This window comes from Myripristis murdjan, chromosome 2, assembly GCF_902150065.1.
Source record: "Myripristis murdjan chromosome 2, fMyrMur1.1, whole genome shotgun sequence".
In the NCBI taxonomy this organism is placed as follows: Eukaryota; Metazoa; Chordata; class Actinopteri; order Holocentriformes; family Holocentridae; genus Myripristis; species Myripristis murdjan.
In genome coordinates this window covers 5264396-5290192 of record NC_043981.1, presented here as the reverse complement: position 1 = coordinate 5290192, position 25797 = coordinate 5264396, and the positions used below count along the sequence as shown (strand labels likewise).

General features: G+C 39.9%; 1 protein-coding gene across 1 annotated transcript in view; it reads right to left on the bottom strand.

Moving 5' to 3' along the window:
- crfa4 (cytokine receptor family, class I receptor 4) overlaps positions 1-25797 on the bottom strand; it is a 49339-nt gene that overhangs the window by 5525 nt on the left and 18017 nt on the right. The window contains exons 2-7 of the mRNA XM_030071696.1: positions 22338-22447; positions 16394-16529; positions 13565-13734; positions 8978-9156; positions 6886-7039; positions 5668-5755 (exon numbers count right to left, since the gene is read on the bottom strand). Coding sequence (XP_029927556.1) covers positions 5668-5755; positions 6886-7039; positions 8978-9156; positions 13565-13734; positions 16394-16529; positions 22338-22443 — 833 coding nt within the window. The 5' untranslated portion in view covers positions 22444-22447. The remainder of the gene's footprint in view (positions 1-5667; positions 5756-6885; positions 7040-8977; positions 9157-13564; positions 13735-16393; positions 16530-22337; positions 22448-25797) is intronic.

Below are 25797 nucleotides of genomic sequence, written 5' to 3'. Positions count from 1 at the left end.
AATCTCTAATTTTGAATGTATACAACATTTTTCATCCTGTGATCTACCTTTTAATGCAAAAAGTAGATCTTTGTTGGCACTTATTACACTTTATTTGTAAGTTTATGTCTTCAGGCACATGTCTCTGTCTTTTTAACGCCCAGCAAACCAAACTGTTTAACCCTTTATAGGGCAAGTGACTATTTTTGGTACGTCTTCACCCAGCCAATCAGCAAAGATCGCTCTACATCCCAGGTCACATGATTGTGGCATTTGACCAAGCTCAATGGCTTTGATTTTCTATTACAAAATGAAAATTTCAGAAAAATTTTATAGAAGTAAAAAAGTCCTGTCATGTTCAGTCTAGGGTTGTTTTTTTGAATTTCAAAGTATTTCAATGAGTGCCCTATAAAGGGTTAAATAATAAACCATGCATTGTATTGTATATTACTGTATTGCACACTCTGACTAAACAAACCTCACACCTGCATGTTATCACGCTGTCATCTTATCAACAAACAAAGATGTACTTTCTCTTTTCTTATCAACTTATGTGATCTGTGCTTTGCGTCCCTCATCTCTTTGAGCCAGCGTCTTTGACTTGAGATAAAACAAATGAGCTTTGTGTATGCATTTTTCGAGCTAACAAGCGTGGTGGACGGCGCAGACGGCTGCTTATTTACCCACAGCCCGCGGATTGCTGTCATCTCGCGCCTGAGCGTGTGAAAAGAAGCTGCTCAAAGGGATGAGGCTCTGAAATGATGTCTATCCCTCCACCCAGCACAAACAAACTGTTCATGCAAAGCAATTTGCCTCATAACAAGCGCAGACTAATTGTGGCGATTATGCATATCCGCAATTAACCCTCCTATTCTGTTCATTTTGGGCTAACACTCATGAGGTTCCCGGTCACATGTGACCGGTAACATTATATTTGATTATAAATCCACTATGATACATATTATCACCTAATGTTGTGTTAGATCTTTTTATCAACTTCTGCTCTTGTGAAAATGACAAGTTTTGAACTTCTATTTGCTATGTATGTGCTGTAGGCCTAATTTACCTGAGATCATACCATTCGTTTTTTAGGGAAAAAAACATTATATAGATATTATTTTGACTATAACAAATACTCAGATGAAACATATTGTAGTATTTATCACAGAGTACTTCATTTCAATGTTTTCCAAGGACACTGTTTTGAAAACATTTCAATTTTCTAAATAGTGGCAAAAAAATAGCATCTTTTGTGTTCCCGTCAGCATTGACCAGTATGATTTAGTTAGTCATCCTCATGACATTTTCACATGGAAGCTGACCGTTCCTCTCAGGTGGGGATGAGGTCCAGGAAAAATGACCATTTTTGGACCGAAAGGTGACCACAACTTCAGCTGGGTCTTCTTCCTGACACCTGACACCTGACAGGTGTCAGGTGTCAGGTGACAGGTGTTGGCAGTTCCCGTGGTAGGTTCCCGTGAGGGTTGCCATGGAAGCCAAAAAGGGGCAAAGTTGTGTGTGTCTGTGTGTGTCTGTGTCCATGTGTGTGTGTGTGTGTGTGTGTGTGTGTTTGTGTGTGTGGGTGTGTGTGCCTGCACAAAGACACCTACATGTTGGGGTGTGGGAAAGAAGTCTGAGAGATACTTTCCCGTGGGGGTTGCCATGGAAGCCAGAAAGGGGTATAAGGTGTGTGTGTGTGTGTGTGTGTGTGTTTGTGTGTGTGTGTGTGTGTGTGTGTGTGTGTGTGTGGTGTGTGTGTGTGTGTGTGTGTGTGTGTGTGTGTGTGTGCCTGCTCAAAGACACCTACATGTTGGGGTGTGGGAAAGAAGTCTGAGAGATACTTTCCCGTTGGGGTTGCCATGGAAGCCAGAAAGGGTTATAAGGTGTGTGTGTGTGTGTGTGTGTGTGTGTGTGTGTGTGTGTGCCTGCTCAAAGACACCTACATGTTGGGGTGTGGGAAAGAAGTCAGAGAGATACTTTCCTGTGGGGGTTGCCATGGAAGCCAGAAAGGGGTATAAGGTGTGTGTGTGTGTGTGTGTGTGTGTGTGTGTGTGTGTGTGTGTGTGTGTGTGTGTGTTCACACACATCTGTGTCTGCTCAAAGACACCTGCATGTTGGGGTGTGGGAAAGGAGTGTGAGAATGTGTTTAACTCTATTTATACACTAATTGTAGTCTTACCCAGTCATTTCTAATGACCGGTCATTTGTGACCGGGAACACGATGGGTGTATACAAGTTAAATAAAACATTCAAAAATTAATAAAAATTCTCCAAATTTATTTTATGTGTTCAGATGCCATGTGTGAACAAAGTCATGGAACCTCATGACAAACAGATGAAATTAACTGCATTTTTCGGAGAGAAAACTTGTACACCGGTCAGATTTGACCGCGAACACGACAGGAGGGTTAAACATAATTTCATTTGGATGTGATATCAACTCTGCGGCTCGCTGGTTGATTTGCCGCCTTCATATGTGCAAACGCGGCTTGTTTCATTTTCAAATACCAGAGTGTTTGTTGCCTTTTGCTTCAAAGAACGGAGACTAGCATTTACTGACTGTGCATATTTTTTTTATGTTTTGATTTTATGTGTATGTGTATATGTATTCCACTTGTTAACTTTATTTCTTAAAGTATGACAAAGACATTTGTGTGTCGTTCCTCATAAATGAGGATACAGTATTGAGGAAAGGCTCATTTTCCATTTTTGTTACATTACCTATGTCCATTCTGTCTATTTACCATTATTATTGTTACTATTAAAAACGAGGAAAAAAATGTTATCATTATTACTACTACTACTACTACTATTATTATTATTATTATTATTATTATTGTCAGCAACAGCACAAGTAGTAGTAGTAGTATGAAGAAAACATTTAAATATGACATAAATAAACACAAAGAAATGAATTTCTTTTCATTTATTTTAAATATTAATAGCAGAAATAAAAACAGCCATCCATTTGGATACGCCTTTTGTACAGTTTTTATTTTTATTTTTATGTATTCTGTCCTTTAATTAATTTTCCTAAACACAGCCTACGATCCACAGGTATTTTAATGAATGTCTTTATGGCTCTTGCTGTAAAAAATGTTTCCCACCGCTTCACTGTACGTGTCACCATACATCAGCGCACGGCAGCAGCCCATGCACATTAATGGATGAGGAGCCCAGAGGTTCCCTGTCCTGTCATCTGACATCATGTGAAACTCATTTCATTTATTAGCTTAATTTAACCAGGGAAGTCCCGCTGAGATTAAGAATCTCTCTTTAAGGGAGAACTGGCTAAGACTGGCAGCAGCACCCATAAAAAACAGCAGTTCCATGCCCAAATTACAAACAGCACAGTGTCCAGTCCACTGCATCACAGGAAAAGCAGCAAATTAAATCCAGTGCCATAAAGTTGCATCCTGGTACTGCCTCTAATTTTTTCATTTTTTATTTACGAGTATTCACAATTTACCTCCGCTGAATCCCATCTTGCATCAAGGCAGGGCCACACATGAGGCAACAGCAGGAGTTTGCACACCACAAATTTCCAGACCTGTCATGCTTCCTGTTTCTTTCCCAGCACTCGCCCATATTTTACCCTCTTACTCTTTCCTGCTGTCCTCTGGTTCAAACTATTTTACTGTAAATCTTCCACATTTGTAACTTCTCTTTAACTGGGCCTATTTAATGTGTTTGCCACATTCCCGTCCAGTAAAGTAAGGTGCAGTGTGTGGGACGGAGCGTTAGCTGTGGCACCTAAGTGACGAGAAGTCATTCAATCAAACAGCACCGGCCACAAAAAAAAAAAAAAAAAAAAAAAAAAAAAAAAAAAACAATAACAGAAGAGGAGGAAGAAAAAGAGGAAGAATGGCAACATGAAGATTCATGGATGAAGAGGTTTTTATGGGCTATAAAAAACCTGTTTGCAATCTTTTTATTTGTTATTTTATACACAGTATATATGTTATTTTCATTCTTATTCTTATTACGCTATACATTTATAGTCATTTCAGCTGAGTCCAGATCCCAGTGAATACTAGGATTTCGACTGTAAAACTTCATTAAAACTGAGTCAATCAAATAAAGAAGAAGAAGAAGCAGAAGGAGGAGGAGACGGAGGAGGAGGAGAAGAAGAAAGAGGAAGGTGAGGATAAGAAGGAGTAGCGGAGAAGGAGGAGAAGAAGAAGAAAGAGAAGGAAGAAGAGAAGGAGGAGGAGGAGAAGCAGAAGAAGCAGAGGAAGGAGAAGAAGGTTATGCATACATGAATGGGTCGATGAGGCCAACATGGACTATCCACTTCACAAAGACAGCTGGAGGTGAGAAAACCTCCATGATAAAAGGTGCAAGGTACAACATCCTCACTCTGATCTTGACTGTTGTGCTATTACATTATGCGCTCCCGACAATGCAGATGAGCTCCCTAATATAATGTTTTATGTGCTCTGGTGCATCAGATGTGTGGCAGCACCAGGTACAGAGGACTGAGTGTTTCCCCCGTGACTGGCGGCTCTGACGCAGCCCTGCTGTTGGTGCTGACCCCGCTCCGGTTAAATATAGCAGCTGTCGATTTCCTGCAGCCTGCAGCGAGCCGCTCCCACTGCACCTCTGCGGTTCACGCTCAGCGGCGCACTCTAGGGGCCACGACAGGCGGGATACTCCCTCCCCACCTGTTTATTAACGCATTATAAGTACACAGCGACAGTGTTTAAGTATGCAAAATACTCCTAAAATGTTTGAGGGATACTAGACTACTTCACTAAGAACAGGCTGTTGACAGATACCAGACCTTTTTTTTTTTTTTTTTTTTTTTTATTAAGTTATGGGTTATTACAGTAACTAAACATTAATAGCTTCCTTTAGGTTAGATAAATTTAAATAATGTCAAGCACTGCTTATATTTATGAAACTATTTTGGATATAAGACGTTTTAAGACTCTTTGAAAACCTGCAGATTAGAGTGCAATTAGAGGCCTCATATTTTTGATTTGATTGAGATTTTGCTCGTCCTCTATTGCTAGGTTACATTTACCGCCTGAAGTAGCCGACGTGTTGCCTTTAGTGTCATCACGAAAACTCCGGCACTGTACAAGAAGTTGCCAAGAACAGACAGTGGGTCCATCATTTTTCACTAAAATAACAACAATGCGACCAAACCCGTCCCAAAAGCAAACATAATTTCTAAATATTTGTCCAAACCTGGCCTGGTTGGGTATCCACACTCTACTGCAGACACCCTGAATTATCTACATAGTAATACTGTGTACATGCAATATGTTTCCATGCTGCTGTTATACAAAGGCAGAATTAGAGTTGTACTGTTCAAGTGTCCAGACAAAAGGAATTAAGAGAAAGATTTTTCTCAGAAGTGTTTAACTAATCCATGGACTTTTAGACATTTTTGCAGCTAAGATAAGTGATTTAGTTTGGGGTATTCCCAAGTCAAAAATGTCTGTTGCATGCCAAAGACAGTCAGTCAGTTGCAAATGACAATAAAGATCATTCACTAATTCAAATAAGCCAACTGGTGGTGTAATGCTTTGCCAGGAAGCAGATAATTTATTTATGAGCTTCAGTGCTGGAGTCGGCTTCACCGATCCTGCCTCTTTTTTTTTTTCAGAGGTTTGTCGTGATATCAAAGTATTGTGTGTGTGTGTGTGTGTGTGTGTGTGTGTGTGTGTGTGTGTTTCTCACCTCTTGCTCTGTGGAATAACTCCAAACCCGATAACCAGCAGAGCCACGACTCCGACTCCCGTCACCAGGATCAGAACCAGCAGCTTCCCTGTATAGGAACAATCACAGCACATTTTTTTTATTGATCTCCTATGTTCACTCTCTTTTTTTCTGTTTTTCTACCTTTGTCCTTGTCCTCTCTCTCCATTTGCCTCCTAACTCCCTCACTATTTCTGTCCCAGGCTTAACCTTTAGGACCACAAATGTAATTGGAAAAATTAAATTACAATATGAGATAACATACTTTTCTAATTACACGAGGCAATGAGGAAAATGTGGCATGGCTTAGTGTTACACAAGCCACACAGCAAGCAAACAAAAACAAAAACAAAAAAAAAAAAAAAAAAAAAAAAAAAAAAACTGCCAAAATACATCACAAATGACAAAACTTTTAATATGAACGTTTGTTTGTCTGTTTGTGTTTGTTGGATTGCTTCTGTTAAAAGTTTTATCATTTGCAATGTACTTTGGCTGCACAGAGGCAATGCCTAATTCCAGTGTTCAGGTGTTTAATGCAGAACTAAATAGCATTTTAGTGTCATTTTACCAAAATCATCATACTGACACCAATAATAACATCAATAATGTGATAGGTAATTGAAAACAGTTATATGAGCTATGTATCATAGTGTCTGTAGATTATGCTCATGTGCAACTGGAAGAGCCTTTATAACTGTAAAAGTGGAAAAAAAAATGAAGATGCAGAGATTGCTGCATTAACCAAGGCTTGATAGCTCTCTTCAACTTTTCCTGACTTTTTTCTCATGTTACAAGATACTAAATACAGAAATACGGAGATAAAACAAAACTCAAACCAGTTGATCAGTAAAAAGCTACACTTCTTTGCATGGCTGTAACACCTTCACTTTGTTTGTTTTGGTCCTAAAATATTTTGGCTGTATGTACTTTGGCTTTGAAATTGCAGCATTTGTGGGTGACTCTTGCTGGTATAATCTTACATAACAGCAATTATGTTGCACTGGAATTCTGCAATTAAACAAATTAGAGGTTCAGGGTAGAGAGTTAATCAATTCATTAAAAGTGAATTGAAATGACCACAAAGACACAAACTCATTCAGTTGAAAATGCTGCTGCCGCTGCTCCTGAGCGCTGTAATTATCACAATCATCATCACAGTGGCTATCATCGCCCTCACAGCTGTCGCCATGGCAACCGTACCTGCGGGTGGCCTGTTGGGGATGGTCATGAGCAGCGCCGAGCTCCACTTGCTCCACAGGCCGTAGTTGTGCGAGCGGCAGCGAACTCGGACCACGTAGTCTCCGACCGGCAGGCCGAGCAGCTCCACATGAGACTCGCGCAGAGGCTGCTTCACCTGCAGACAGAAAACAGTCATGCACAGGCTTATTTATCACCGCGGTGTAGAGTTAGTGCAATCTAATTAAGATGAGCCCACTGCGAAAGTCTTTCAGTCTCATCTTCAGTGTTGAAATCTTGTTTTTCTTTAAAAAAAAAAAAAAAAAAAAAAGGAAATCTTGCCAGTACGATAAGAACATCCCTCTTATTTCCACCATTTTTGGGAATAAGTATAAATATGTTGAAACAAGGCAGAATAAGGCAGAACAGCCATAGGATCAAGAAAATGGCACTTGATTCTGGAAAAAATCTCGAGACAAGTTGATCAGCATTGGAAAAAGTGGGATTATCTCATCTAATTGGCCGATTTTTTTCCCCTTGTTTTAAGAAAAACAAGACTTTAACACTGAAAATGAGACTAAATGACGTATTTAAATGGGGATTTTTTGCATTTCTTTTTGAATTTCTCCTTTACTAGATAGATACCAGTATGGAAACATGGGAAACATGGGGAGAAAAGGGCCACCCGGGCCACCAGGATGCCCCAAATTCTCTTTAATCAGCATGTTTCCATGAACAGCTGCCTCGTGTAGATGTTTATTTCTCATATCAAGGAAAGTTTGGCTGCCATGGAGGCTCTCAGTCAGAACTGTGGCCTGACCAAAATTTTAATGAAAGATTTATGACCTGATGAATCTCCTGATGAGGCAGGGGGCTGGACTGCAACCAGAATTTCTTCCTTAGTTAATCAATAAATTGAATGATTTCACAGGAACCCCAAAATGACTGGGTGTGTACATTAATCTGGATTAAGCATGGAAAAAGTTCTCAAGGATGCAAAGTACTAGAAAAGGTATTTTGTCTGTCCAAAATGGGCTGAAAAGGCGGAACTACTGTTTTATCACACGGGGACGATTTCAGGATGAGTTTATTGTTCCCAAGCGCATTATTGCATCAAGTATGGAGTTATTTTCCACTCATCTCTGTTGCTCTCCACAGACGATCAATACATTCTAATCACTGTATTGGAGTTTGGCTCTGCTGATGGAAAGTGGACTCTGTTAAAGCACAGTGCATGGCCAAAAGCCCTGTGCCCACAGAAAAAGCTTGTTTTTCATGGACTGCGTTTGGCCCCTTAATTCCAGCGAAGGGAAATCCCTGCTGATACAAGACAGCAGTTTCACTGGCATCAATTTATTTTTAAATGATTCAATTATTTTTCGATCCTTATCGTCTAAACCAATTTTTTGTTCCTTACACATCAAATTATTCACTAAGATGCTTTTTATGGTCCCATTTGTATCGAAGGAGGCTGGCCAAAAAACGTATGAGTCAGGCTCCTTCCAATGGGAATAAGTTACCTGCAAATATCTGTGCTCCGTCATCATATGGCTTATTTAAAAATGTTTTATTTTCTCATGTTAAAATGCATTGCCAATACTTCAGTAATCCACATGCTGTTTCTTTTATTTCTATATTCATTATTGCTCTTTCATTGTATCTAGTCATTTTTTTTTCCTTTTTGCTTTGTCATTGTTGTGCATTATTGTGTCTTGTACTGTTATGTTTCCATGTGTTTGTCAGTGTTTGCTTGGGACATCCTGATATAGTAAATCTCTTCAGTTAAACTGAAGTTTAGGTGGAAGTCAGCCTGGTACAGCGGCCTCTGTTCTTTGCAATGGCAACAATACACATACTGTAAAAACGTCGATTTGAATGGGAAAGTCTGTTCTATTCCATTCTATTCTGTTCTATTCTATTCTATTCTGTTCTTCATGTTAATACCTTGCTTAAGAATGATAAATCTGAGTATGAAAATTACACCAGTGTTCGTACTTAGGACTTTTGTCACAGGCCCTGATTTGCTTGTCACTGAGCATCTTGAATCAGAATGAACCAAACATTAAAATACAGCAAATACAGCAAACTCAGAAGCGCAGCAGAAAGGTGTCAGTACCTTCCAGTTGTCGGGCTCTGTGACTCGGCGGTACTGCAGCTCGTACACCAGCGTGATCCAGCCAAACTGCAGGTGAGAGGGCACCGGGTACGTCCAGGACAGCAGCGCATTGTGGCCCATTTCATCCCCGCCGGCATCGGTTAACATGTAGGTGAGGTTGACCGGAGCCTCGGTCTCCACTGTGGAGGACACACACACACACACACACACACAGAGAGAGAGAGTCTAAAGAACATAATCTGACATTCAACATTTGTGATAATTTCCTATCTTTCTATTTCTGTTCTCCATTTTCTGTTTCCCTGTTGATTAAAAAGAAAAAAAAAATAGAACAATGAAGTGTGTAAACCTTTTGTTTGTCTAAAATCTCTGGTACTAAAATAGAAAACCAGAATTCATGACCATGAATCACCAATTTTTGTTTTCATTTTTGTTTAATTTCTTCAATAACAACATCATCATTTGACTTTGTAATACGTCTAATACCAATACTTCTGCTTCTCTCTGTTGCAATTTGATAAAACAGGAAGCGGTGCCTTTCTGGTTTGTTTGGAATAAACAGAAGAAGCCCCGCCCACCATGTTTGATTGACACGTGGTGCATGTGAGCAAAGCACTTCTTTGCTTCTGTTGTTGCCCGAGCCTGAGGACTGAAACTTTATTGGCGCTGGCAACAACACATTCAGTCCCATGGATCGCCAAAATTCTGGTCATGAGGTTAACAAGCAAATGAGAGAGAGGGAAAGTGAACAGCCGAGGCGGTAAGGAGGACACAAACAGGCTGCAAACAAACAGATCCAACAAGGCTCCAGAAATAAACAACAGAGTTCAGAGTGGGACAGCAGGAGAGATAAACAGCAGGACAGGGAAATGCATTGTGTCCGAGGCTGGTGCTGTCTTCAAATCGCCTCCTTAGTCTGACCAGAGGCCCAAAAAACAAAGATTCATTTTATAAACGTGGAAAATTTTGAGTTCAGATCCCAGCAGAGCGAGACACTGCATGTCACTCGGCTATTTTTTGTACTTCCCAAAAATTGATCTCAAGCTCAGAGTCTGAGAGGGGAATGTGGCTGGTTCACAGGATCCCAAACACAACAAATTCTGGATTACTCTGGATTAAGGGGGGCAAAAGGTTCCCAAAGGAGCAGTATACTAGAAAACTATGAAAACCCCGTAGCCACTGCGGGCTGGAAAGCAGGTTCAAAGTGCTGAGGCTGCTGGGTCAAGTGTAATTCATATGAATGCAAACTAAGGGTCATATTTGCTGCTCCACTGCCTCTGTGGCAGGATACAAAATTCACTTTTTCCTGAGGGCACTCGCGGCCCCTTTGATCTGATGTTTTGAAGTATTTTTGGTGGCATTTGTATTGCACTGTGAAATAGATTTGCATTTCATAATGGCAAATAAACAATCTGCAGCACCAAGATATTTTTTTACCTTCTTTCCCGCAGCAGCAGGTCAGCAGGAAGACTCTGTGTCCCTCAACTAGGACATTTACACTTTGCATTGTTTGTTTCTTTGTTTGTTTGTTTGTTTATTATTTCTTTTTTTTTTTTGGAGTTGTTTGTGTTGATTTTCCTCTACTTCTAGCTGCATGGTGCCAGCATTTTCAGCTCCAATTTTCTTGTCCAAAACACAGAGGAAAGCATCATCAAGCCATCGCCTCTGGCAAATAATCTCTAGCAGCCAGCAGCAAATACAAGGCAAAATTATGTGTTAATCTATCTGCCTCTGCACATAATTGGATATTTGGAAACTCTTCACATGAATAAGAAGTGGTTTGGAATAGAAAAATATGGCACATGACCAAAAGAGTTGGAATTTTTGCCTATAGCCAATATGCCGTTATGTTCCATTATCTGGTGTTCAAGAAATGTGAAGCTGCAGTTGTAAGGTCAGAAGACGCCCAGAGGAGCTCTTGTCAAAAAAGGTATTTGTTCCACATGACAGCGCTCGTGACTACAGGTCAAAGCACTTTTGCCCTACATTCACTGCAATATTTTGTGGCAAAAGTGAGATTCATAATTGGAAAGTGAGAAGACAGAATAAGAATCCTAACTATAACTTTAAGGGGGAAAAAAAGGAAGACACTATATTCTCAAAAGCAGCTCCCCTATATTATCTCAACTTTCCTCTTATGCTTCTCCTTGAGGGGAAAAAAATATAAATTCTTGGAATAAAGATTCTCAATTTTGAACTTGATTTTTCCCCCCCATTAACTTTCACCTGCCTTAAAATTCCTTCAGTGAAAAACTAAACTTCGAATTTCATACATTTAAACAAATTGTTGAAAGATCACAGGTTCAAGCTTTTCACGTTTATCACTATATGTAACGTTAACATTTGCTTTTACTGTAAAACTTTAGTAACTTTCATAGTAACATTTACAGGTTTTATCCAATAACAGCAACCAGTGTTTAATCTTTTAATATACTTACTGAAGCAAAACATCAGTATGGATTTAGATGTGATGCCATGGTTTTGTTGCCAAATATATACAAGTTTTCTGCATCTGACAGACTACATTTATATTATCAAATATGCTTTTTGTAATTAACATGAATTTAAATGAGTGGTAGTAAGCCTAAAGTTTATTAACAATAATTAATTCGGGCCCTAAATTTGCCCCAGGCTATTTTTTTAAAAACTTGTTTTAAACTAGTTTTTAACTCAAACATCCTTATTGTCATTATTAGTAGCAGTGTTAAAGCTACAATAATACCTCCATTGATCTGCATTTCGCTCAAGGACACTTTGACAGGATACGTAACTGCTGCTTCTATGATGGGACTGAACTTGTGACCGCCGGGCTTCATGGAAGTGTCTCTGCCCAGCGAACCGGGCAGCCGCCGCTCTCCCTTCTGACTTGAGGTGGGGAGGAAACTCCCCGCTGAGATCAGTGAAACAATCCTGGCCCATGATCAGTCTGATATCTAGCGGCTATCACTCCTGTCACATGGATGAACACGAGCCTCCTGCACACAGACATGCAGGCTCTGCTGAATTGCAGCCGGCCCGACACACACGTGCACATGTTCACGTGATGAGCTCCTGTAGGCCCGTGCTGCGCTGCGTGAAGCATCTACACAAACATTTCACATATGGTGCTATTGTTTAGTGCTATTGTGTTTAAGTGTGTCGCAAATATAATATACAGGGTGACCCAAAAAAACGGGAACTTTTTAACAATCCAATAAAACCAAGAGTGATGGAAGAAAAATATTTTATTCATAGTAATTGAAACCTGAAAACATGCCATTTAAGAAACAATGATGGAATATTCATTTTTTAAAAATTGTGCTGCCACTTGCTCATGTCTGCCAATATGCACTTCAAAAATTCCCGTTTTTTTGGGTCACCCTGTATATGTATAAAGTGAATCCCTGGAGAACGGTAACATACTTTGCGTTTTTGGATGGCCCAGCAGAAATACGCCATGGTAACAGCATCAGAACATAAGTATTGGTTAGTGTTTTGGACTAACCTGCTGCTGAAGCTACCTTTCATGTTTTTCCTTATTTCTCTCGCTTTTGAGGAGGGAGTTGTTTGAGTTCCTTAGTGCTCCGTGCTGCACTAAAAGATAAAACCTTATTTACTTGAGGATATTTCTTCAGTGCATTGCTGAAGTTCAATTTGTGCAACACTAAGGAAATCTTAGCCACCTGCTAAGGGAAATATTACACTTAAGATGCTTATGCAACCGGATACTGGGGCTTCCATAAAACGAGACAGATTAGTCTTCTGCCTCAAGTCAAATGAGTTCATGTCATGGACGAAATGTCAAATTCTGCGACAGCCAGATGAGAAAAGATTAATCAACTTCAATTAAAAATCAAATTAGGTGGGACTGCCGGTGGGAGCTTCACACTGTTGATGCGCAACAAAAACATGCATTTGCACAGAGCAGTCTTTCAGGGACAAATAAAAAGTGCTCATTTTCTGGTTGCACCATTGTCCTTCGCAAATTAGGAGACAAAAAGGCTCTTGTGCACACTTGACAGCTGCTGGGAGAATGGCAGAAACTTTCAAATAAACATTACACTGCAGATCAGTTTTAACGGCAGCAACACAAACCTCTGAAAACACCTCACCATCTAGAGAGACTTCATTCACAACTATGGAAACAGACATACTGTATGGGCCGAGGGCAACATTTACTAAGCCATGATTGGTTGGTTTGAATTTGGAGGGCGGGGCTTAGGATCAGTCAATTGCCTGGAGTTATAATTTAATGTAAGTTTTGAGTTCCATTCTCGTATATATTATTCCTGTTGTCTTTCATGCGAGAAAACTGGAAATCTTTGAATGGCTGAATTCCACATCTCATCCATTTTGCACATTACAGATAAAGCTGTTTTTAATGGTATAAAACACATCTGCAGGGAAATAACAAAGGGTAAACATCTGGCTGCTGCAGCTGATGACCACAAAAATTTTGGCTACAGGTCTTCATGAAATCAATGGACTTCCAGTGACTTGTGGATGGTGTTGTTGACAGTGTGAACACAGGGTAGGAGCATCAGTGTCTCATGTAAAAAACATGAGCCTTAGTTTCAGTTCATCTCCTTTTATTACCCAGCTCCTTACCTATGTCAGCCACATCCAGGCAGTGCTCCTGGGAAGTGAAGTTGCCCTGTGCGGTGATGGCCGTCACGTTCATGCAGTAGATCTTCCATACTGATGTGTGGCTGCTGTCGAAGTGGCAGCTGTGCGGGCCGCCGGTCATGTAGTCGGGACAGTCGTGCTTTGGCCCCTTACTGCAAACATAAACATAAGCCGTTTTCACACATGAACTCAGGACTTCAGGTAGAACTGCCCTTTCAAACATGTCGCACAAAACAAGTGTCTGTGTTGGAACTGTTCACACCCACAGGAAATACTGGGGTCACTGCACTGTGTAAGAGTGTTATTGAATATTTTTGTAATATCTGTTCTCGGTGTTGCACTTTTTGGACTTGTCTGCGGATACTCATAGTCGGCTGTACATAGAGAACAGTGTTAATTGTCCAGCTTGAAAGACAACTCATTTTGGTGAAAACTAGCTTGTAGCCCGTTGTCTGCCTTCCTACAGCAAGAAAATGGCATTGTTTGTGTTTTAACAACGTCTCACTTGTGAGTTAGGTTCAAATCTGTGAATATATTTCTGTGTGTGTTCACATACAACTCCTCCGGTTAACATCAGCATACCTTGTCATGTCCAGTGCATGTGTGAAAGAGGCTATACAATAATGGCGCAGACACACTGGATAAGTTGGCATATGTGAAGTCAACAGATCCTATTAATTTGCTATGGAGAGCAGGAGATCCGGCCTCACAGTGCATGATTGATATGGCTAACCATTCACCGTATCTGAATTTGCATAATCTCTATGCCGATGACCTTCGTATTTCCACGTGCATCCAGTTCAAAACTGTTTCCAATCCTTCGTCAAAACTCTGCAGCGTATAGTGGTTTCTTTTTTTTCTATATATGGACATCGCCATGCCAATCAGATGGTCTGGCTTTTACAGCGGGAATCAGTGTTATGCAGAGTTTTGCATCCTGAAATGTTCAGGTACATGGTCGTCAAAGTTACTAGGACAGTGATATTTCTTGAGCTGTAAAACTGGCATAACTGATCTGCCAGCATTTTGACACCAGCTGCCATTCACACATGACCTCTATGCCAGCAAGTAAACAGACACTTTTCTCAAAGTATGCTTGGTTGACTAAAGTCTGTCAATTTTTGTTGTTAAATCATAGCTACTTTGATTTTTCCACCACAAATTCCAAGAAGTGCACTTGCAGTCTGTCATCTAACCAACACACTAACCTCTACAGTTTAAACACAAACCACCACGAGACAAAACGAGATGATCAATAAGCTCTGAGTGGTGATACGGCAAGTTGGACCCAGTCAAAGCTACAATCCAATTTGTCCCAATTACTGTGAGCATTTTATCGTGAGCTCTGTGATGCCACATGGCCAGGCTGGCGTTTATCTGATCAAACACACGCTCAGTCGAGGAACTGAGTATTTGATTTAAAAGCCTCATGCTAAACTGCAGCATTGGAGGCTGGGTACAACGGTTCTTACATGAATGGGGTTTGAATGACTGAACGCCAGGAGGTTTTGATGATAAAACAAAGGATTGGAAAAGGATTCCAGTATTTATCTCTCATGATTCCCACATATGAAAAGGAGCACAATGCCTTGGACAAAGTGGTGTCATTTATGTTTTCGTCTTTTGAAACTCCTTCTCAAACGGACTGACTGCACTGCAAAGATAAAGGTTGATGCATGCTGCAGCTAGAGCAGCTTTATGTATAATCCGAGGCTGGAAAAGCTTTTACTTGTTTGTAACTGCTGAGCAAAATGGATATGTTGCTGCATGTGAAACCTGGTAGAGTATCATTCACAGTTTCAAACACATTTATATTACTTTTTGCCTTTCAGTGTCACATACATGTGGTATTTGGTAGAAAAGTAACCAAATGCTTGTGTACAGCGTAGGTCTATTGGTAGAAGCTTAATATAAATGTACAGAGTCATTCTTCCAAAGGTTTTGCAGTTGCGTCACCACATTCCAAGCAATCAGGACTTATGTAGTGATGAAGGTCCAGAGGTCCAGAGGACAGTTGGCTGCATGAAAAAAAATACCAGCTACAACATAATAAGTGGGTGTGGTGTGAGTATGAATCAATTCAGTGACATCAGCAAAAGTCATCAGAGTGATAAGGTGGATTTGTTTCCAAAAGCAGGTTGCTGTAAACACAGAAAACTGACTAGAAAAGCAGTCGACCTTAATGTGCAGTTAACCACCCGCCGTAGCACGACAGGGAGTGTGCAAGATGAATGCAACAACTACTATCCACCATTTTTTCCTAGGATGGCAAAGTCATTTGAGGTTACGTTTACTGGTTGCGGTAAGAGTTAAAATAGAGTTAGGTTAAGGTCAAGGTCAGGGTTAGGCATAAGCTGGTTATGGCTAAGATTAGGGAAAAGCTGTAGAGTCAAAAAGATTATGACTTCACCATCCTAGGGGAAAAATATCACCTACTGTTCACTATAGGCCTCAGAAGTCATGTTGTCATTGATCTCTGATTTGTCAGCACAAATTAATTCAAATTAACTTGACATTTTGAATTTAGTTTTTATACTGAAAAAAATGACATGAACCTGTCAGCTGGTTAACCACCCATTTTTTTAAGCTACAACAACAACAACAATCATACAAATTTAGAACAGCCAGCTACATATTCCATGTGCACTGCAGTGTTAGGAAAATAATGATTTGGGTTGGAAAGTGGCAGCAGAATTCAATTAGGGTTTTTTTACGCTTTCATTTATCCTGTCCACATTCTGCTGAGAGCCCCCTAAAACCCCACGCGGGACCTCTGTGGGTCCGCGGGCCTCCTTGTGTCACGGTACGTACCCTTTGGAGTAGGTGAGGATGTAGGTGACTTCCTGGTCGGACATGTTTTCCAGCGGGTGCCACCAGCAGGTGAAGTCCTCCATGTTGGGTGAGCGGCAGCGGTCGATGTGAGGCCTTGCCGCCACGGTAACCGCATCTGTGGGAAATCACATCAGGGTGATGCTACTGGACACTGTATGAAAATTCTGAAATTACACATACACAAACTGCAGTTACACTTGCAACTGCATGTAGAAAGAATATAACAGATTTACCCAGATGATGGAGAAAAGCCACTTCTTGCATCTTGTCTGTTGAGTATTTTCAATTTTAAGTGGCGGATTTTGAAAAGGAGTTTTAAAGTCCACTCATGTGCATTGATTAGATAATAACTACTGTCTATCAGCTACAATTTCTATCACATTAAGGAAATAAGCATTAGTCAAAGTAGTTTATTTCCTTTATTTATTGACTGCATTTAATGGAAATTCAACACCTCACTATCTATGCACATCAACTAATCCCCTGTGTGCACACAGGAGCAACAATCAATCAGCCAATGACCGCCATCTCACACCCACACAATCAATTATATAACCTCCAGCTCTCACTCACACATGCCACACGTGTACTCCAGAGAGGAGTCACAAAGTCCTGGTCTTGTGACAGCTACCGAAACAAGCAGCGGAAAACTGATCTGGGCATGAAAACAGCAGCGGATGAAGTAACCAATCCTGCCCAGGATGAAAATGAAAAAAAAAAAAAAAAAAAAAGCCTGTAAGTTCAGTAAAAAATGAATTTACAGGCTTCCAATTAAAGGAAATTTCAGGTTGTCAAACATTTCTGGGTCGCTGTGAACTCTTCAGGAATATGAATATTTTTTAAAGCAGACTCAAAGACGGGGTTTGCTCTATTTTATTTTTTGCCATCTTAAGTTTTTTTTATTTACATATTATTTACTTTCTACTGTTGTCTTTTGATAACTAACCCTTTTAACTTCTATTTTATTTTTCTAATTAATCTTAATTAATTTTAGTTAAGGTCCTGTTTTCTTATGTTCCTGTTTTATTGTGTGAAGCACTTTGTGCTACATTTGTTTGTATAAAAAGTGTTATATTGCTCTAAATATAGTCTGATTGATTAATTGATTGACTGATAAAGCACTTTGTATAGTGTTTTAGGTACTCAGTGTAGTTTATGGCCACTAATAAAGCTGCAGTGCACAACATAGGAAAATCAGGTCCTTGTTTTGTTTATGTAATGTAAACTCCCAGCATGCCATTATGTGATTATATATTTCATGTGAACAATGCAACCTTCAAAACGCTCTAAAAGGAGGCTTTGCAAAGGGTTTTTGAGGTCGGAAATGCTTTCAGCACACTGATTAATCACAAATAATGTGTTTTGGTGAGAAATTTTGAATGTAAACACCAAATGAAAACTACACTGGGTACCTTGAGCAACTAAAAATCAATAATTAAACTCAAATTACTTCATAGCTTCAAATTAGAAAAAAATGGACTATACTCTCAACATGCACTATTGTGGCCAAACATGACAACCCCAGCATGGAGCCATATTCCACATCATAAAAGTTAAAAGCAGAGGTCACGTGCACTTCAAAAGAAGGCAGCACAGTCGGAGCAGGGCAGTAATCTTTAGGGAATTCATGCAGGACAACAAAGGCCTCTTGTGTTTGCTGGTAAGGAGCTCAGAGGCTAAAGCTGCAGGGGCTGTCCAATAAACAACAACCACGTCTTAAGACTTAACCCCTTCATGTTCTGATGGCCAGCCGACATGAAGTCTCATAGGCTGTACAGTTTTAGAGCCAGAGTGAGGGCACCGGTGTCATATGAAACAAGACTACATTTTGGCAAAGGAAATAGTAGCATGGGGGTCACTTGGCCTCTGACCTCCAGATACCTAATTAAAATAAGTTCTTTGGACACCTACAGGTCTCCTCTTTGCAGACATGCCCATCTTATGTTAATCCCATGCAGTGTGGGGCAAAAACCCTGCTGTTTTTTTTTGCATGCAGTATAAATGTGTTATCTTTGCCTATTCTAAAATGGTGTATTGCTGCACACTGGGGCCTAAACAAGGTGTTTGTCAAGGTCTTGGTGACCTAATGTGGTATTTTGGAAGGATTTTTTTTAAACCATTATTATGAATTCTGGTGATCAAAAATGGTTACATTTATCACCAAATCTGTGTAACAACTGGTATCAACCCACAAATTGCTGCAAAAACTTAACACATAACTGAACATGGGAATGACCATCATATGCAGTACTTCCATCATAATGCTCAAAGCCTTATACACTCTTATGTAACCAAGACACAATGTTGATTACAGTTTTATGACTATAATAACTTGGCACACCGTGCTGAGCTGCATCTCATATCAGTGTTCAGGTTCCCTGCTTTAAGATCATGTACACTATTTGTATTTGGCATCTACTGTTGACCCTTTGATGCCCCCTGATGGTCCCCCTCCCCTGTGTTGGCTCAAATGATCTAGCTTACAGTTCCTATCTCTGATGTGAAACTGCACATCTATTTATTCTGTCAATTACAGGCCGCCGTAGCTAAAAATCAACCCTGCATTCTCATGCTGTTAGGTTTATTGGTATGCACCTTCATCTGTGACACCTGAATGCTCTCCTAGCTCTCATTTCCAAATTGAAGAAATCTGGCTGACACAGAACATAACAGATGCATAACTTAAACTGAGCCACAAGGACAAATTTATAAGGGGGAACTGATGTTTCTCGGTTGCTATAGAGCTGCTGCATTCAGTTTCTTGTGATATTTACGTGAACATCCAGTGAAATAACAAAAGATGATGCAGGCGGATTTGTCTGAATTTGAACATAAGGTCAGATCAGTGGTATGGAGGTCATGCATGACTTAGTCCCCTTTAGTTAAAGAAAGAAGAAAAGGTCCAGGCTCTTGAGAAAATGAAAAGAAACAAAGATCTCTCAATGTTCGTATAACCTTTACTATCAGGGCTTTATCGTATAAAAAAGGAATATAAAGGAAAACAATATGACAGTAATAAGAGGCTTTTTAACTATTTTAGAAAAATACATGTACTGTATATATACTATATATATGTGAGGTCCTGCTATGTGCATGCAGTGCTTGTCAATATGTCACTTCATTCCATCTTGACACTTTTACTGCCTTCAGTTTTTGCTGTGTGTTCAGTGTGGGCTGCATGGTGGCCTTTTAATAAAAAAGAGGGGGCGATACTAACTTGAAAGCTTAACATTTGGAGAGAAAAAAAGGGACTGAGATTATTAAATGGAGGCTGTTTTTTCCTGTGTGCAGTGAGGCAAGTGCAAGTCTTCAAAGCCCCAGTGTTTCCTTTCAAAATGAGATATACACAATTTGCAACACATGGCGTTGACTCCCTCCTGACAAAATTATGACCGTGGGGGCTTTATTTATGCTTCCAGAAAGTTGTAGGCCTTCAGTGACGGTGAACAGAGACACTCTGGGAGGTTCTCCAAAAGCAAACAACTGATTTTGTTTCCTGCTGTAGCTGCAACCCAGGGCTGCATTTACAGTAAATGAGAAGGGTATAATATTAAGTGGGTGGATGGTGGATCACTAAAGATGAAGTGGGTATAATCCCCCAAATATTTCAATAGCTGTTTGGCTGATAAGTGAAAGATGAATCATCACAAAAAAAAGATGAAAAAAAAAAGAAAACAGGGCCACGTCATGTGCTTCTTTTTGCCGCCCCTCACCACACACACACACACACACACACACACACACACACACCAAGCTGGCTGTCTGACAGCAGTTGATCTTTTCACTCCACCATAACGCTTGTGAAGCATCAAACCCGTGACAATGTAACCTCGGCTCGGGGCGCCGGGCTCTTAGGACAGTTGCAGCTTTGTAGTTGGAGGAGTCAGAGAGGGCCGGCGCTCAGGAGTGGCTGAACACTTATTTGGGTTTGACGTCACACACACGGGCTAACAGGCTAACGACAGGCAGCTGAGTGCCTCTCTCTGCTCTGTTGAGCTGGGAGACAGACAGACATCTGGCTTCTGTGGTGACATGGTAAGTAATTACTTCATGGCTCATTCACTTTGGCCCAAAAGTCTGAGGATTGGAGAGGAAATCACCACTGGGTGACTTGAGTCAAAGCAGGGTGCACGGTCAAAAGCTTTAACAGTCTGCTATGTCCGACTAAAGTGCTGCAACTGATAATCCACAGCATTTTCATCTAACTATCTGCTGTACTACTCTCTGTTTTAAACTGATACAACACGACAGCCTATATTCAGTTCATGAAGCTTTTCCATTGTCTGTTCCAAACACTCAATATCTGGTAGCTCTTTCCTGCTGCACAGTGAGTGACATTTATGTGCCTGGTTTGTTGGGGAAAAAAAAACAACAGAAGAAGAAAAGCTGGGTAGGTAGCATTGTTTTTGGCGTTTACAGCTGATACGAGCCAATACCGATTATGGGTGGAACAATAAACTGATAATACAATATACTGCAACACTTCCTCTTGTGATACATTGTCAATACACTTGTGCCAAGCATTGATATTTGAGTTTTCAACTTCATTTGCACAGATGTACATCTGAGTTCCTGTGAGGTGAATTTGTACCCTGCCTTTTTAGTCCAGTCATTTTATGAACAAACCTAGGTCAAATTGCAAGAGAAGCAAACTCAACTGATTTTGTATCCTGAGTTTGTCCTGAGTGAGCAAAAAAAAGTCCCAAGAAATCCCATTGGTGGAAAGTTTTGAAAATCACCTATTTATAACCACAAATTACCAAAAAAAACACTGTTTTTAACACACAGGGGAAAGGGGTTCAAAATTTTACTTTCAGATATCACTATAAAAATTCACAAGTTGATTGCACACACAAAGACAAGAAAAAAAATCAATTACAAGTTCTTTGAATTATTCTGTTTACACATGCATATCACTCATTATCTGATTTGATATGCGCTAATAATGAATATAAGGAATAAATGATAGAAGAGACATTTAAACAGTGAATTAAAAGGTTACTATATATATAGTAACCTTGAATTAAAAGGTTACTACATAACAGTGAATTAAAAGGTTACTGTATATATAGTAACCTTTTAATTCACTGTTTAAATATCTGTTCTGGCATTTATTCCTGATATTCCTTATTAGCGCATATCAAATCAGATAATGTGTGATATGCATGTGTAAACAGAATAATTCAAAGAACTTGTAATTGATTTTTTTTCTTGTCTTTGTGTGTGTAATCAACTTGTGAATTTTTATAGTGATATCTGAAAGTAAAATTTTGAACCCCTTTCCCCCGTGTGTTAAAAACAGTGTTTTTTGGTAATATGTGGTCATAAATAGGTGATTTTCAAAACTTTCCACCAATGGGATTTCCTGGGACTTAATTCCCCTCACTCAGGACAAACTGAGGATACAAAATCAGTTGAGTTTGCTACTCTTGCAATTTGTCCTAGGTTGACCCCAATTTTGGCCTAAAATTACTGGACTATTTGGTGTTTGAACTGGAACTGCATTCTGCTCATTATTTTTGCTCTTTCCATGGTGTTTTTTTCTTCTTCTTTGACAGAGTATCAGAGTATCTTAGAGTATATTGCATATGAATAGCCTATATCGTGATATCACCATTATTGTGGTAAATATATTGTGATAATATTGTATTGCCAGTTAGCCAGGGATTCCAGTTCCTAATATCAATATGGTTCAGCCCTTCCTCTTGCTTACTTACCTGGTAACCCACATGCAAGACAAGCATTTATTTAAAATGCAGGTAATCCTGCCTGGTGGTTTAAGAGGTATACCCTGTAACCAAATTCCTGGGTCTGAATCCAGCTCAGGAACTATCTTAAAAAATGTAGACCTGTGAAAGCATCAAATGTAAATGTATCTAGTGCATTGTGATTCAAATAGACACACACACACATGCTCACTCACCATGGCCCTGCCTCTCCAGGTACAAGGCATCCTGGGACAGGACTCTGCTGCAGCCGACCAGGGGAACCAGACCGAGCAGCAGCCACAGCATCCTGACGCTCTCCATCAACCTGAAAGCACAGAACACATTTGAGCACACACCACCCCGGGACCGGACAGAGGACCCGACATGTGACCGAAAACGTACTCGAGGTCAACGTGGTGAGCGGCAAGCGCTGCTTTTAAAAAGGTCACCAAGTGTGTTTGCCTGTGGCTGTCTGAATTCGAGGACAGGAATCGAGCAGCATCATGACGCACGGCGGCCTCATCTAGTCATGGGACAAATCACAAGGGATCGCACCCCCAACACACAAACACAAACACACACAAGCACATCTCCTGTCCCTTCACTGCTGAGAACAGCCCTCTGTCAGCGCTGGCACACACAAGATCACGGCTTTACTAGATTACCAAAATAGTGCATTCCCAAAAATTTAGTTCCTTTCTTTGAACAAAGATGAAACAGACAACACTCCCACTATTTCCTGTTCTAACTACTCTGCATGGAGACAAGGCAACAGTATGTACATGCCAACAGTAAAGCTGGACGCTAAGACATGTCCACACACAACAATACAATCCGTTTTCTGACAAGACAGAGACGTGGCTTCAGATGGCCTGGTGTGTGTTCTCAGGAGGACCTCACAATCCTATTCTCACCACAATACATTACAATACTGACTGAAAAATGTCTACATAGAGCTTAAAATGCAACTTACTGCATAATAATGGGCTCGCTAAACAAAATATACAACCTACTGCAGAATTTCCAGAATTGAAAGTCTCACATGCAGCACATTAATCAGGGCCTGTGTGTAGCTACTTGTTACACCCATTTTACCAGGTAAACCAAAAATAAGCTGGATTCAATTTTGTGCTGACTTTGCCCAGTTCTTATATAGATGGACACAGAATCGGTTTAAAAATCATGACATTGAGTCCCATGTGAAAGCAATAGCGCTTCAGTCATTTAAACAATATTTTAAGCCACAATATTTTAAATAAGTGCATGTTTTATGCCCTAACTTTCCGGATTGAAATTGAGGTAAGGAGCATTGCATTTCAGGTAATACTGCAAAACAAAATCCATGTGGTTGCTGAAGCAGACATTTACTTGCTTTTGAATTTAACGGTAACACTTTACAATAAGAGTACAACAATTAATGTTAGTTAATGCCGTAATGGTTAATTAACTCTTAGTTAATGATTATTATGGCATTTACTAATGTTAATAATATCTGCAGTAACCCTTAAATAACATATAAATTAATACCTTAGCATGAACAGCATTAGTACATGATTCTTAGACACATTAGTTAACGGTTAGTTAGCTGTTACTTAATGTTTATTACCTGTTACTTAATGTTTATTACGGCATTAACTAACATTAATTGTTGTACTCTTATTGTAAAGTGTCACCAATATAACTAATTTTGATCTTAATTTGGGATGCAAAGTGCGGGAAATAACATAAAAAAAAAATAAAAAAAAAAATTCCCATATATCCTTCTTGTAATTACCACTATAGGAGGCTAAATGTGTTTTCAGAGTTTGGAAATGAAATGTATAGGACTGATGTGAATGCAGCATGAGTCCCATGGTGACTTACTGAAATATTTTTTTTGGGCTTGTGCAAGCATCATATTGTATGTGAAGTAATGCAGGCCCCAACCTGTGTTTTTTTTTTTTGTTTTTTTCAACATGCACTTGGCCTTACCTGCACTGTACCAGGGCTCAGCATCAGCCTGCCACAGTAGTAACATATCACAATATCCTGTTTATTCAGGTGTAGGGGATTTTGTGATCAGGATTAAGATTCCTGTAATCAGCTTTCCCCCACAAAAGACCAGAGTTATAAGTATGAGACCTTGTTTGCCACCAAACCCTTCAGCCCTGAAGACAATCTTCACTCCTCACAGCTTCCACCTCATGTCACCCATGTTTATTCTGCTCCAGTCGTGTCTTTTTATGTTCATCAGCTACAATGACCGTCCCTACTTCCTGTTGTCAAGATCCTTGTGCTTGACGGGTCTGGTTAAACCTCCTTATGCTAATCAGCTTAGACCAGGGCACTGCTCAGTTGTAATACACGTGGATCTGGTCGGCAGAAGTCATGGTCATTCATTAATATGGTGGACACACTTTTATTTTCTGCACACAGGCAGTGCAGTTGAGATATCAGGGTTCATTTTCCCCTTTCAGGAGAAAACGTTTGCTGTCCTTATCTTGTGTCAAACACAGAGCGCTTCCACATCAGTGCTGCGTTACGTTCCATCTGCTTCCTGTCAGTCAGCTGACAGCCACACAAAGGAATGGCGCTGGAAATAATCTTTCAAACTACTTTACTGTCAGGTTGAAGGCTTTTTATTTCAATTACAGCTATATCCTGTGATCACACATGACAGGTATGATCGCTGCACCACATTGTCCACCAGTCAAAATAATGGTGGCAGTACTCTTATCTCACAATAAAATTCAATACAAAATATGGGCTTCGGGATCCAATACAACCACAATACAATGTAATAAAACTGCTGTTAAATAACAGCAAAGCATGACTGAGCAACTGAGGGCTTTCTAATAATATCATTACAAAGACCAAATCTTTTTGGCTGACCTGCTTTGTAAGCTAAAACAATTCCTTCCTAAGAAGTCAGTTTACTTTACTTGCACAGTTCATACAGAAGTAGATTCAAAGTGCCTCACATAAATAAATAAAATATAGAAAAATTCCACAGCAATAAACATGGGCTCAGCATCCAAAGGATGGAAGAAAAAAAGTGTAATGAGTGCAGCATATAGAACATGTGGTATAGTGACCAAATAATAAATTAAACATAAGCGCATAAAGGTTTAACTCATAAAAATAGACAAATACAGTAAATGGTGTGGAAATTAATAAAATGAAATACAAAGGGCTTGCTATCATAGGTCAGGGAGAGAGATGTTTTTGCTTGAGATTTAAAGACGGCCGAGATTGAGGCTTATTTGAGGTCTGAGCTTCACCACACTTTGTTAGAGCTCTATAGGCTGTTAATAAATCTGTTCCAGATGACCTGAGGGTTCTTGGGGGTTTCTGTGGTGTGAGCAAATCACAAATGTACTGTGGACCTGAGCCGGTGTACACAAGCGGTGCGACTTTGAAGCCCATGCCTTGTGAGACCGGGAGGCAGCGCCAAGACCTGAGAACTGGTGTGATATGGTCATATTTTTTTTATTCTATTATGTAAGCGAGCAAAAAGCCCATCACAATAGTCAAGACTACAAGAAATAAGAGCATGTATGAGTGTTTCAGGATCCTGTCTAGACATGAGATCTCTGACCCAAGTTCGTTTTTTTTTTTTTTTTTTTTTTTTTTTTAAATGATAGAAGCTGATTTGGCCAGGGAGTTTATGTGGCAGTTGAAGTTGAGATTGGCATC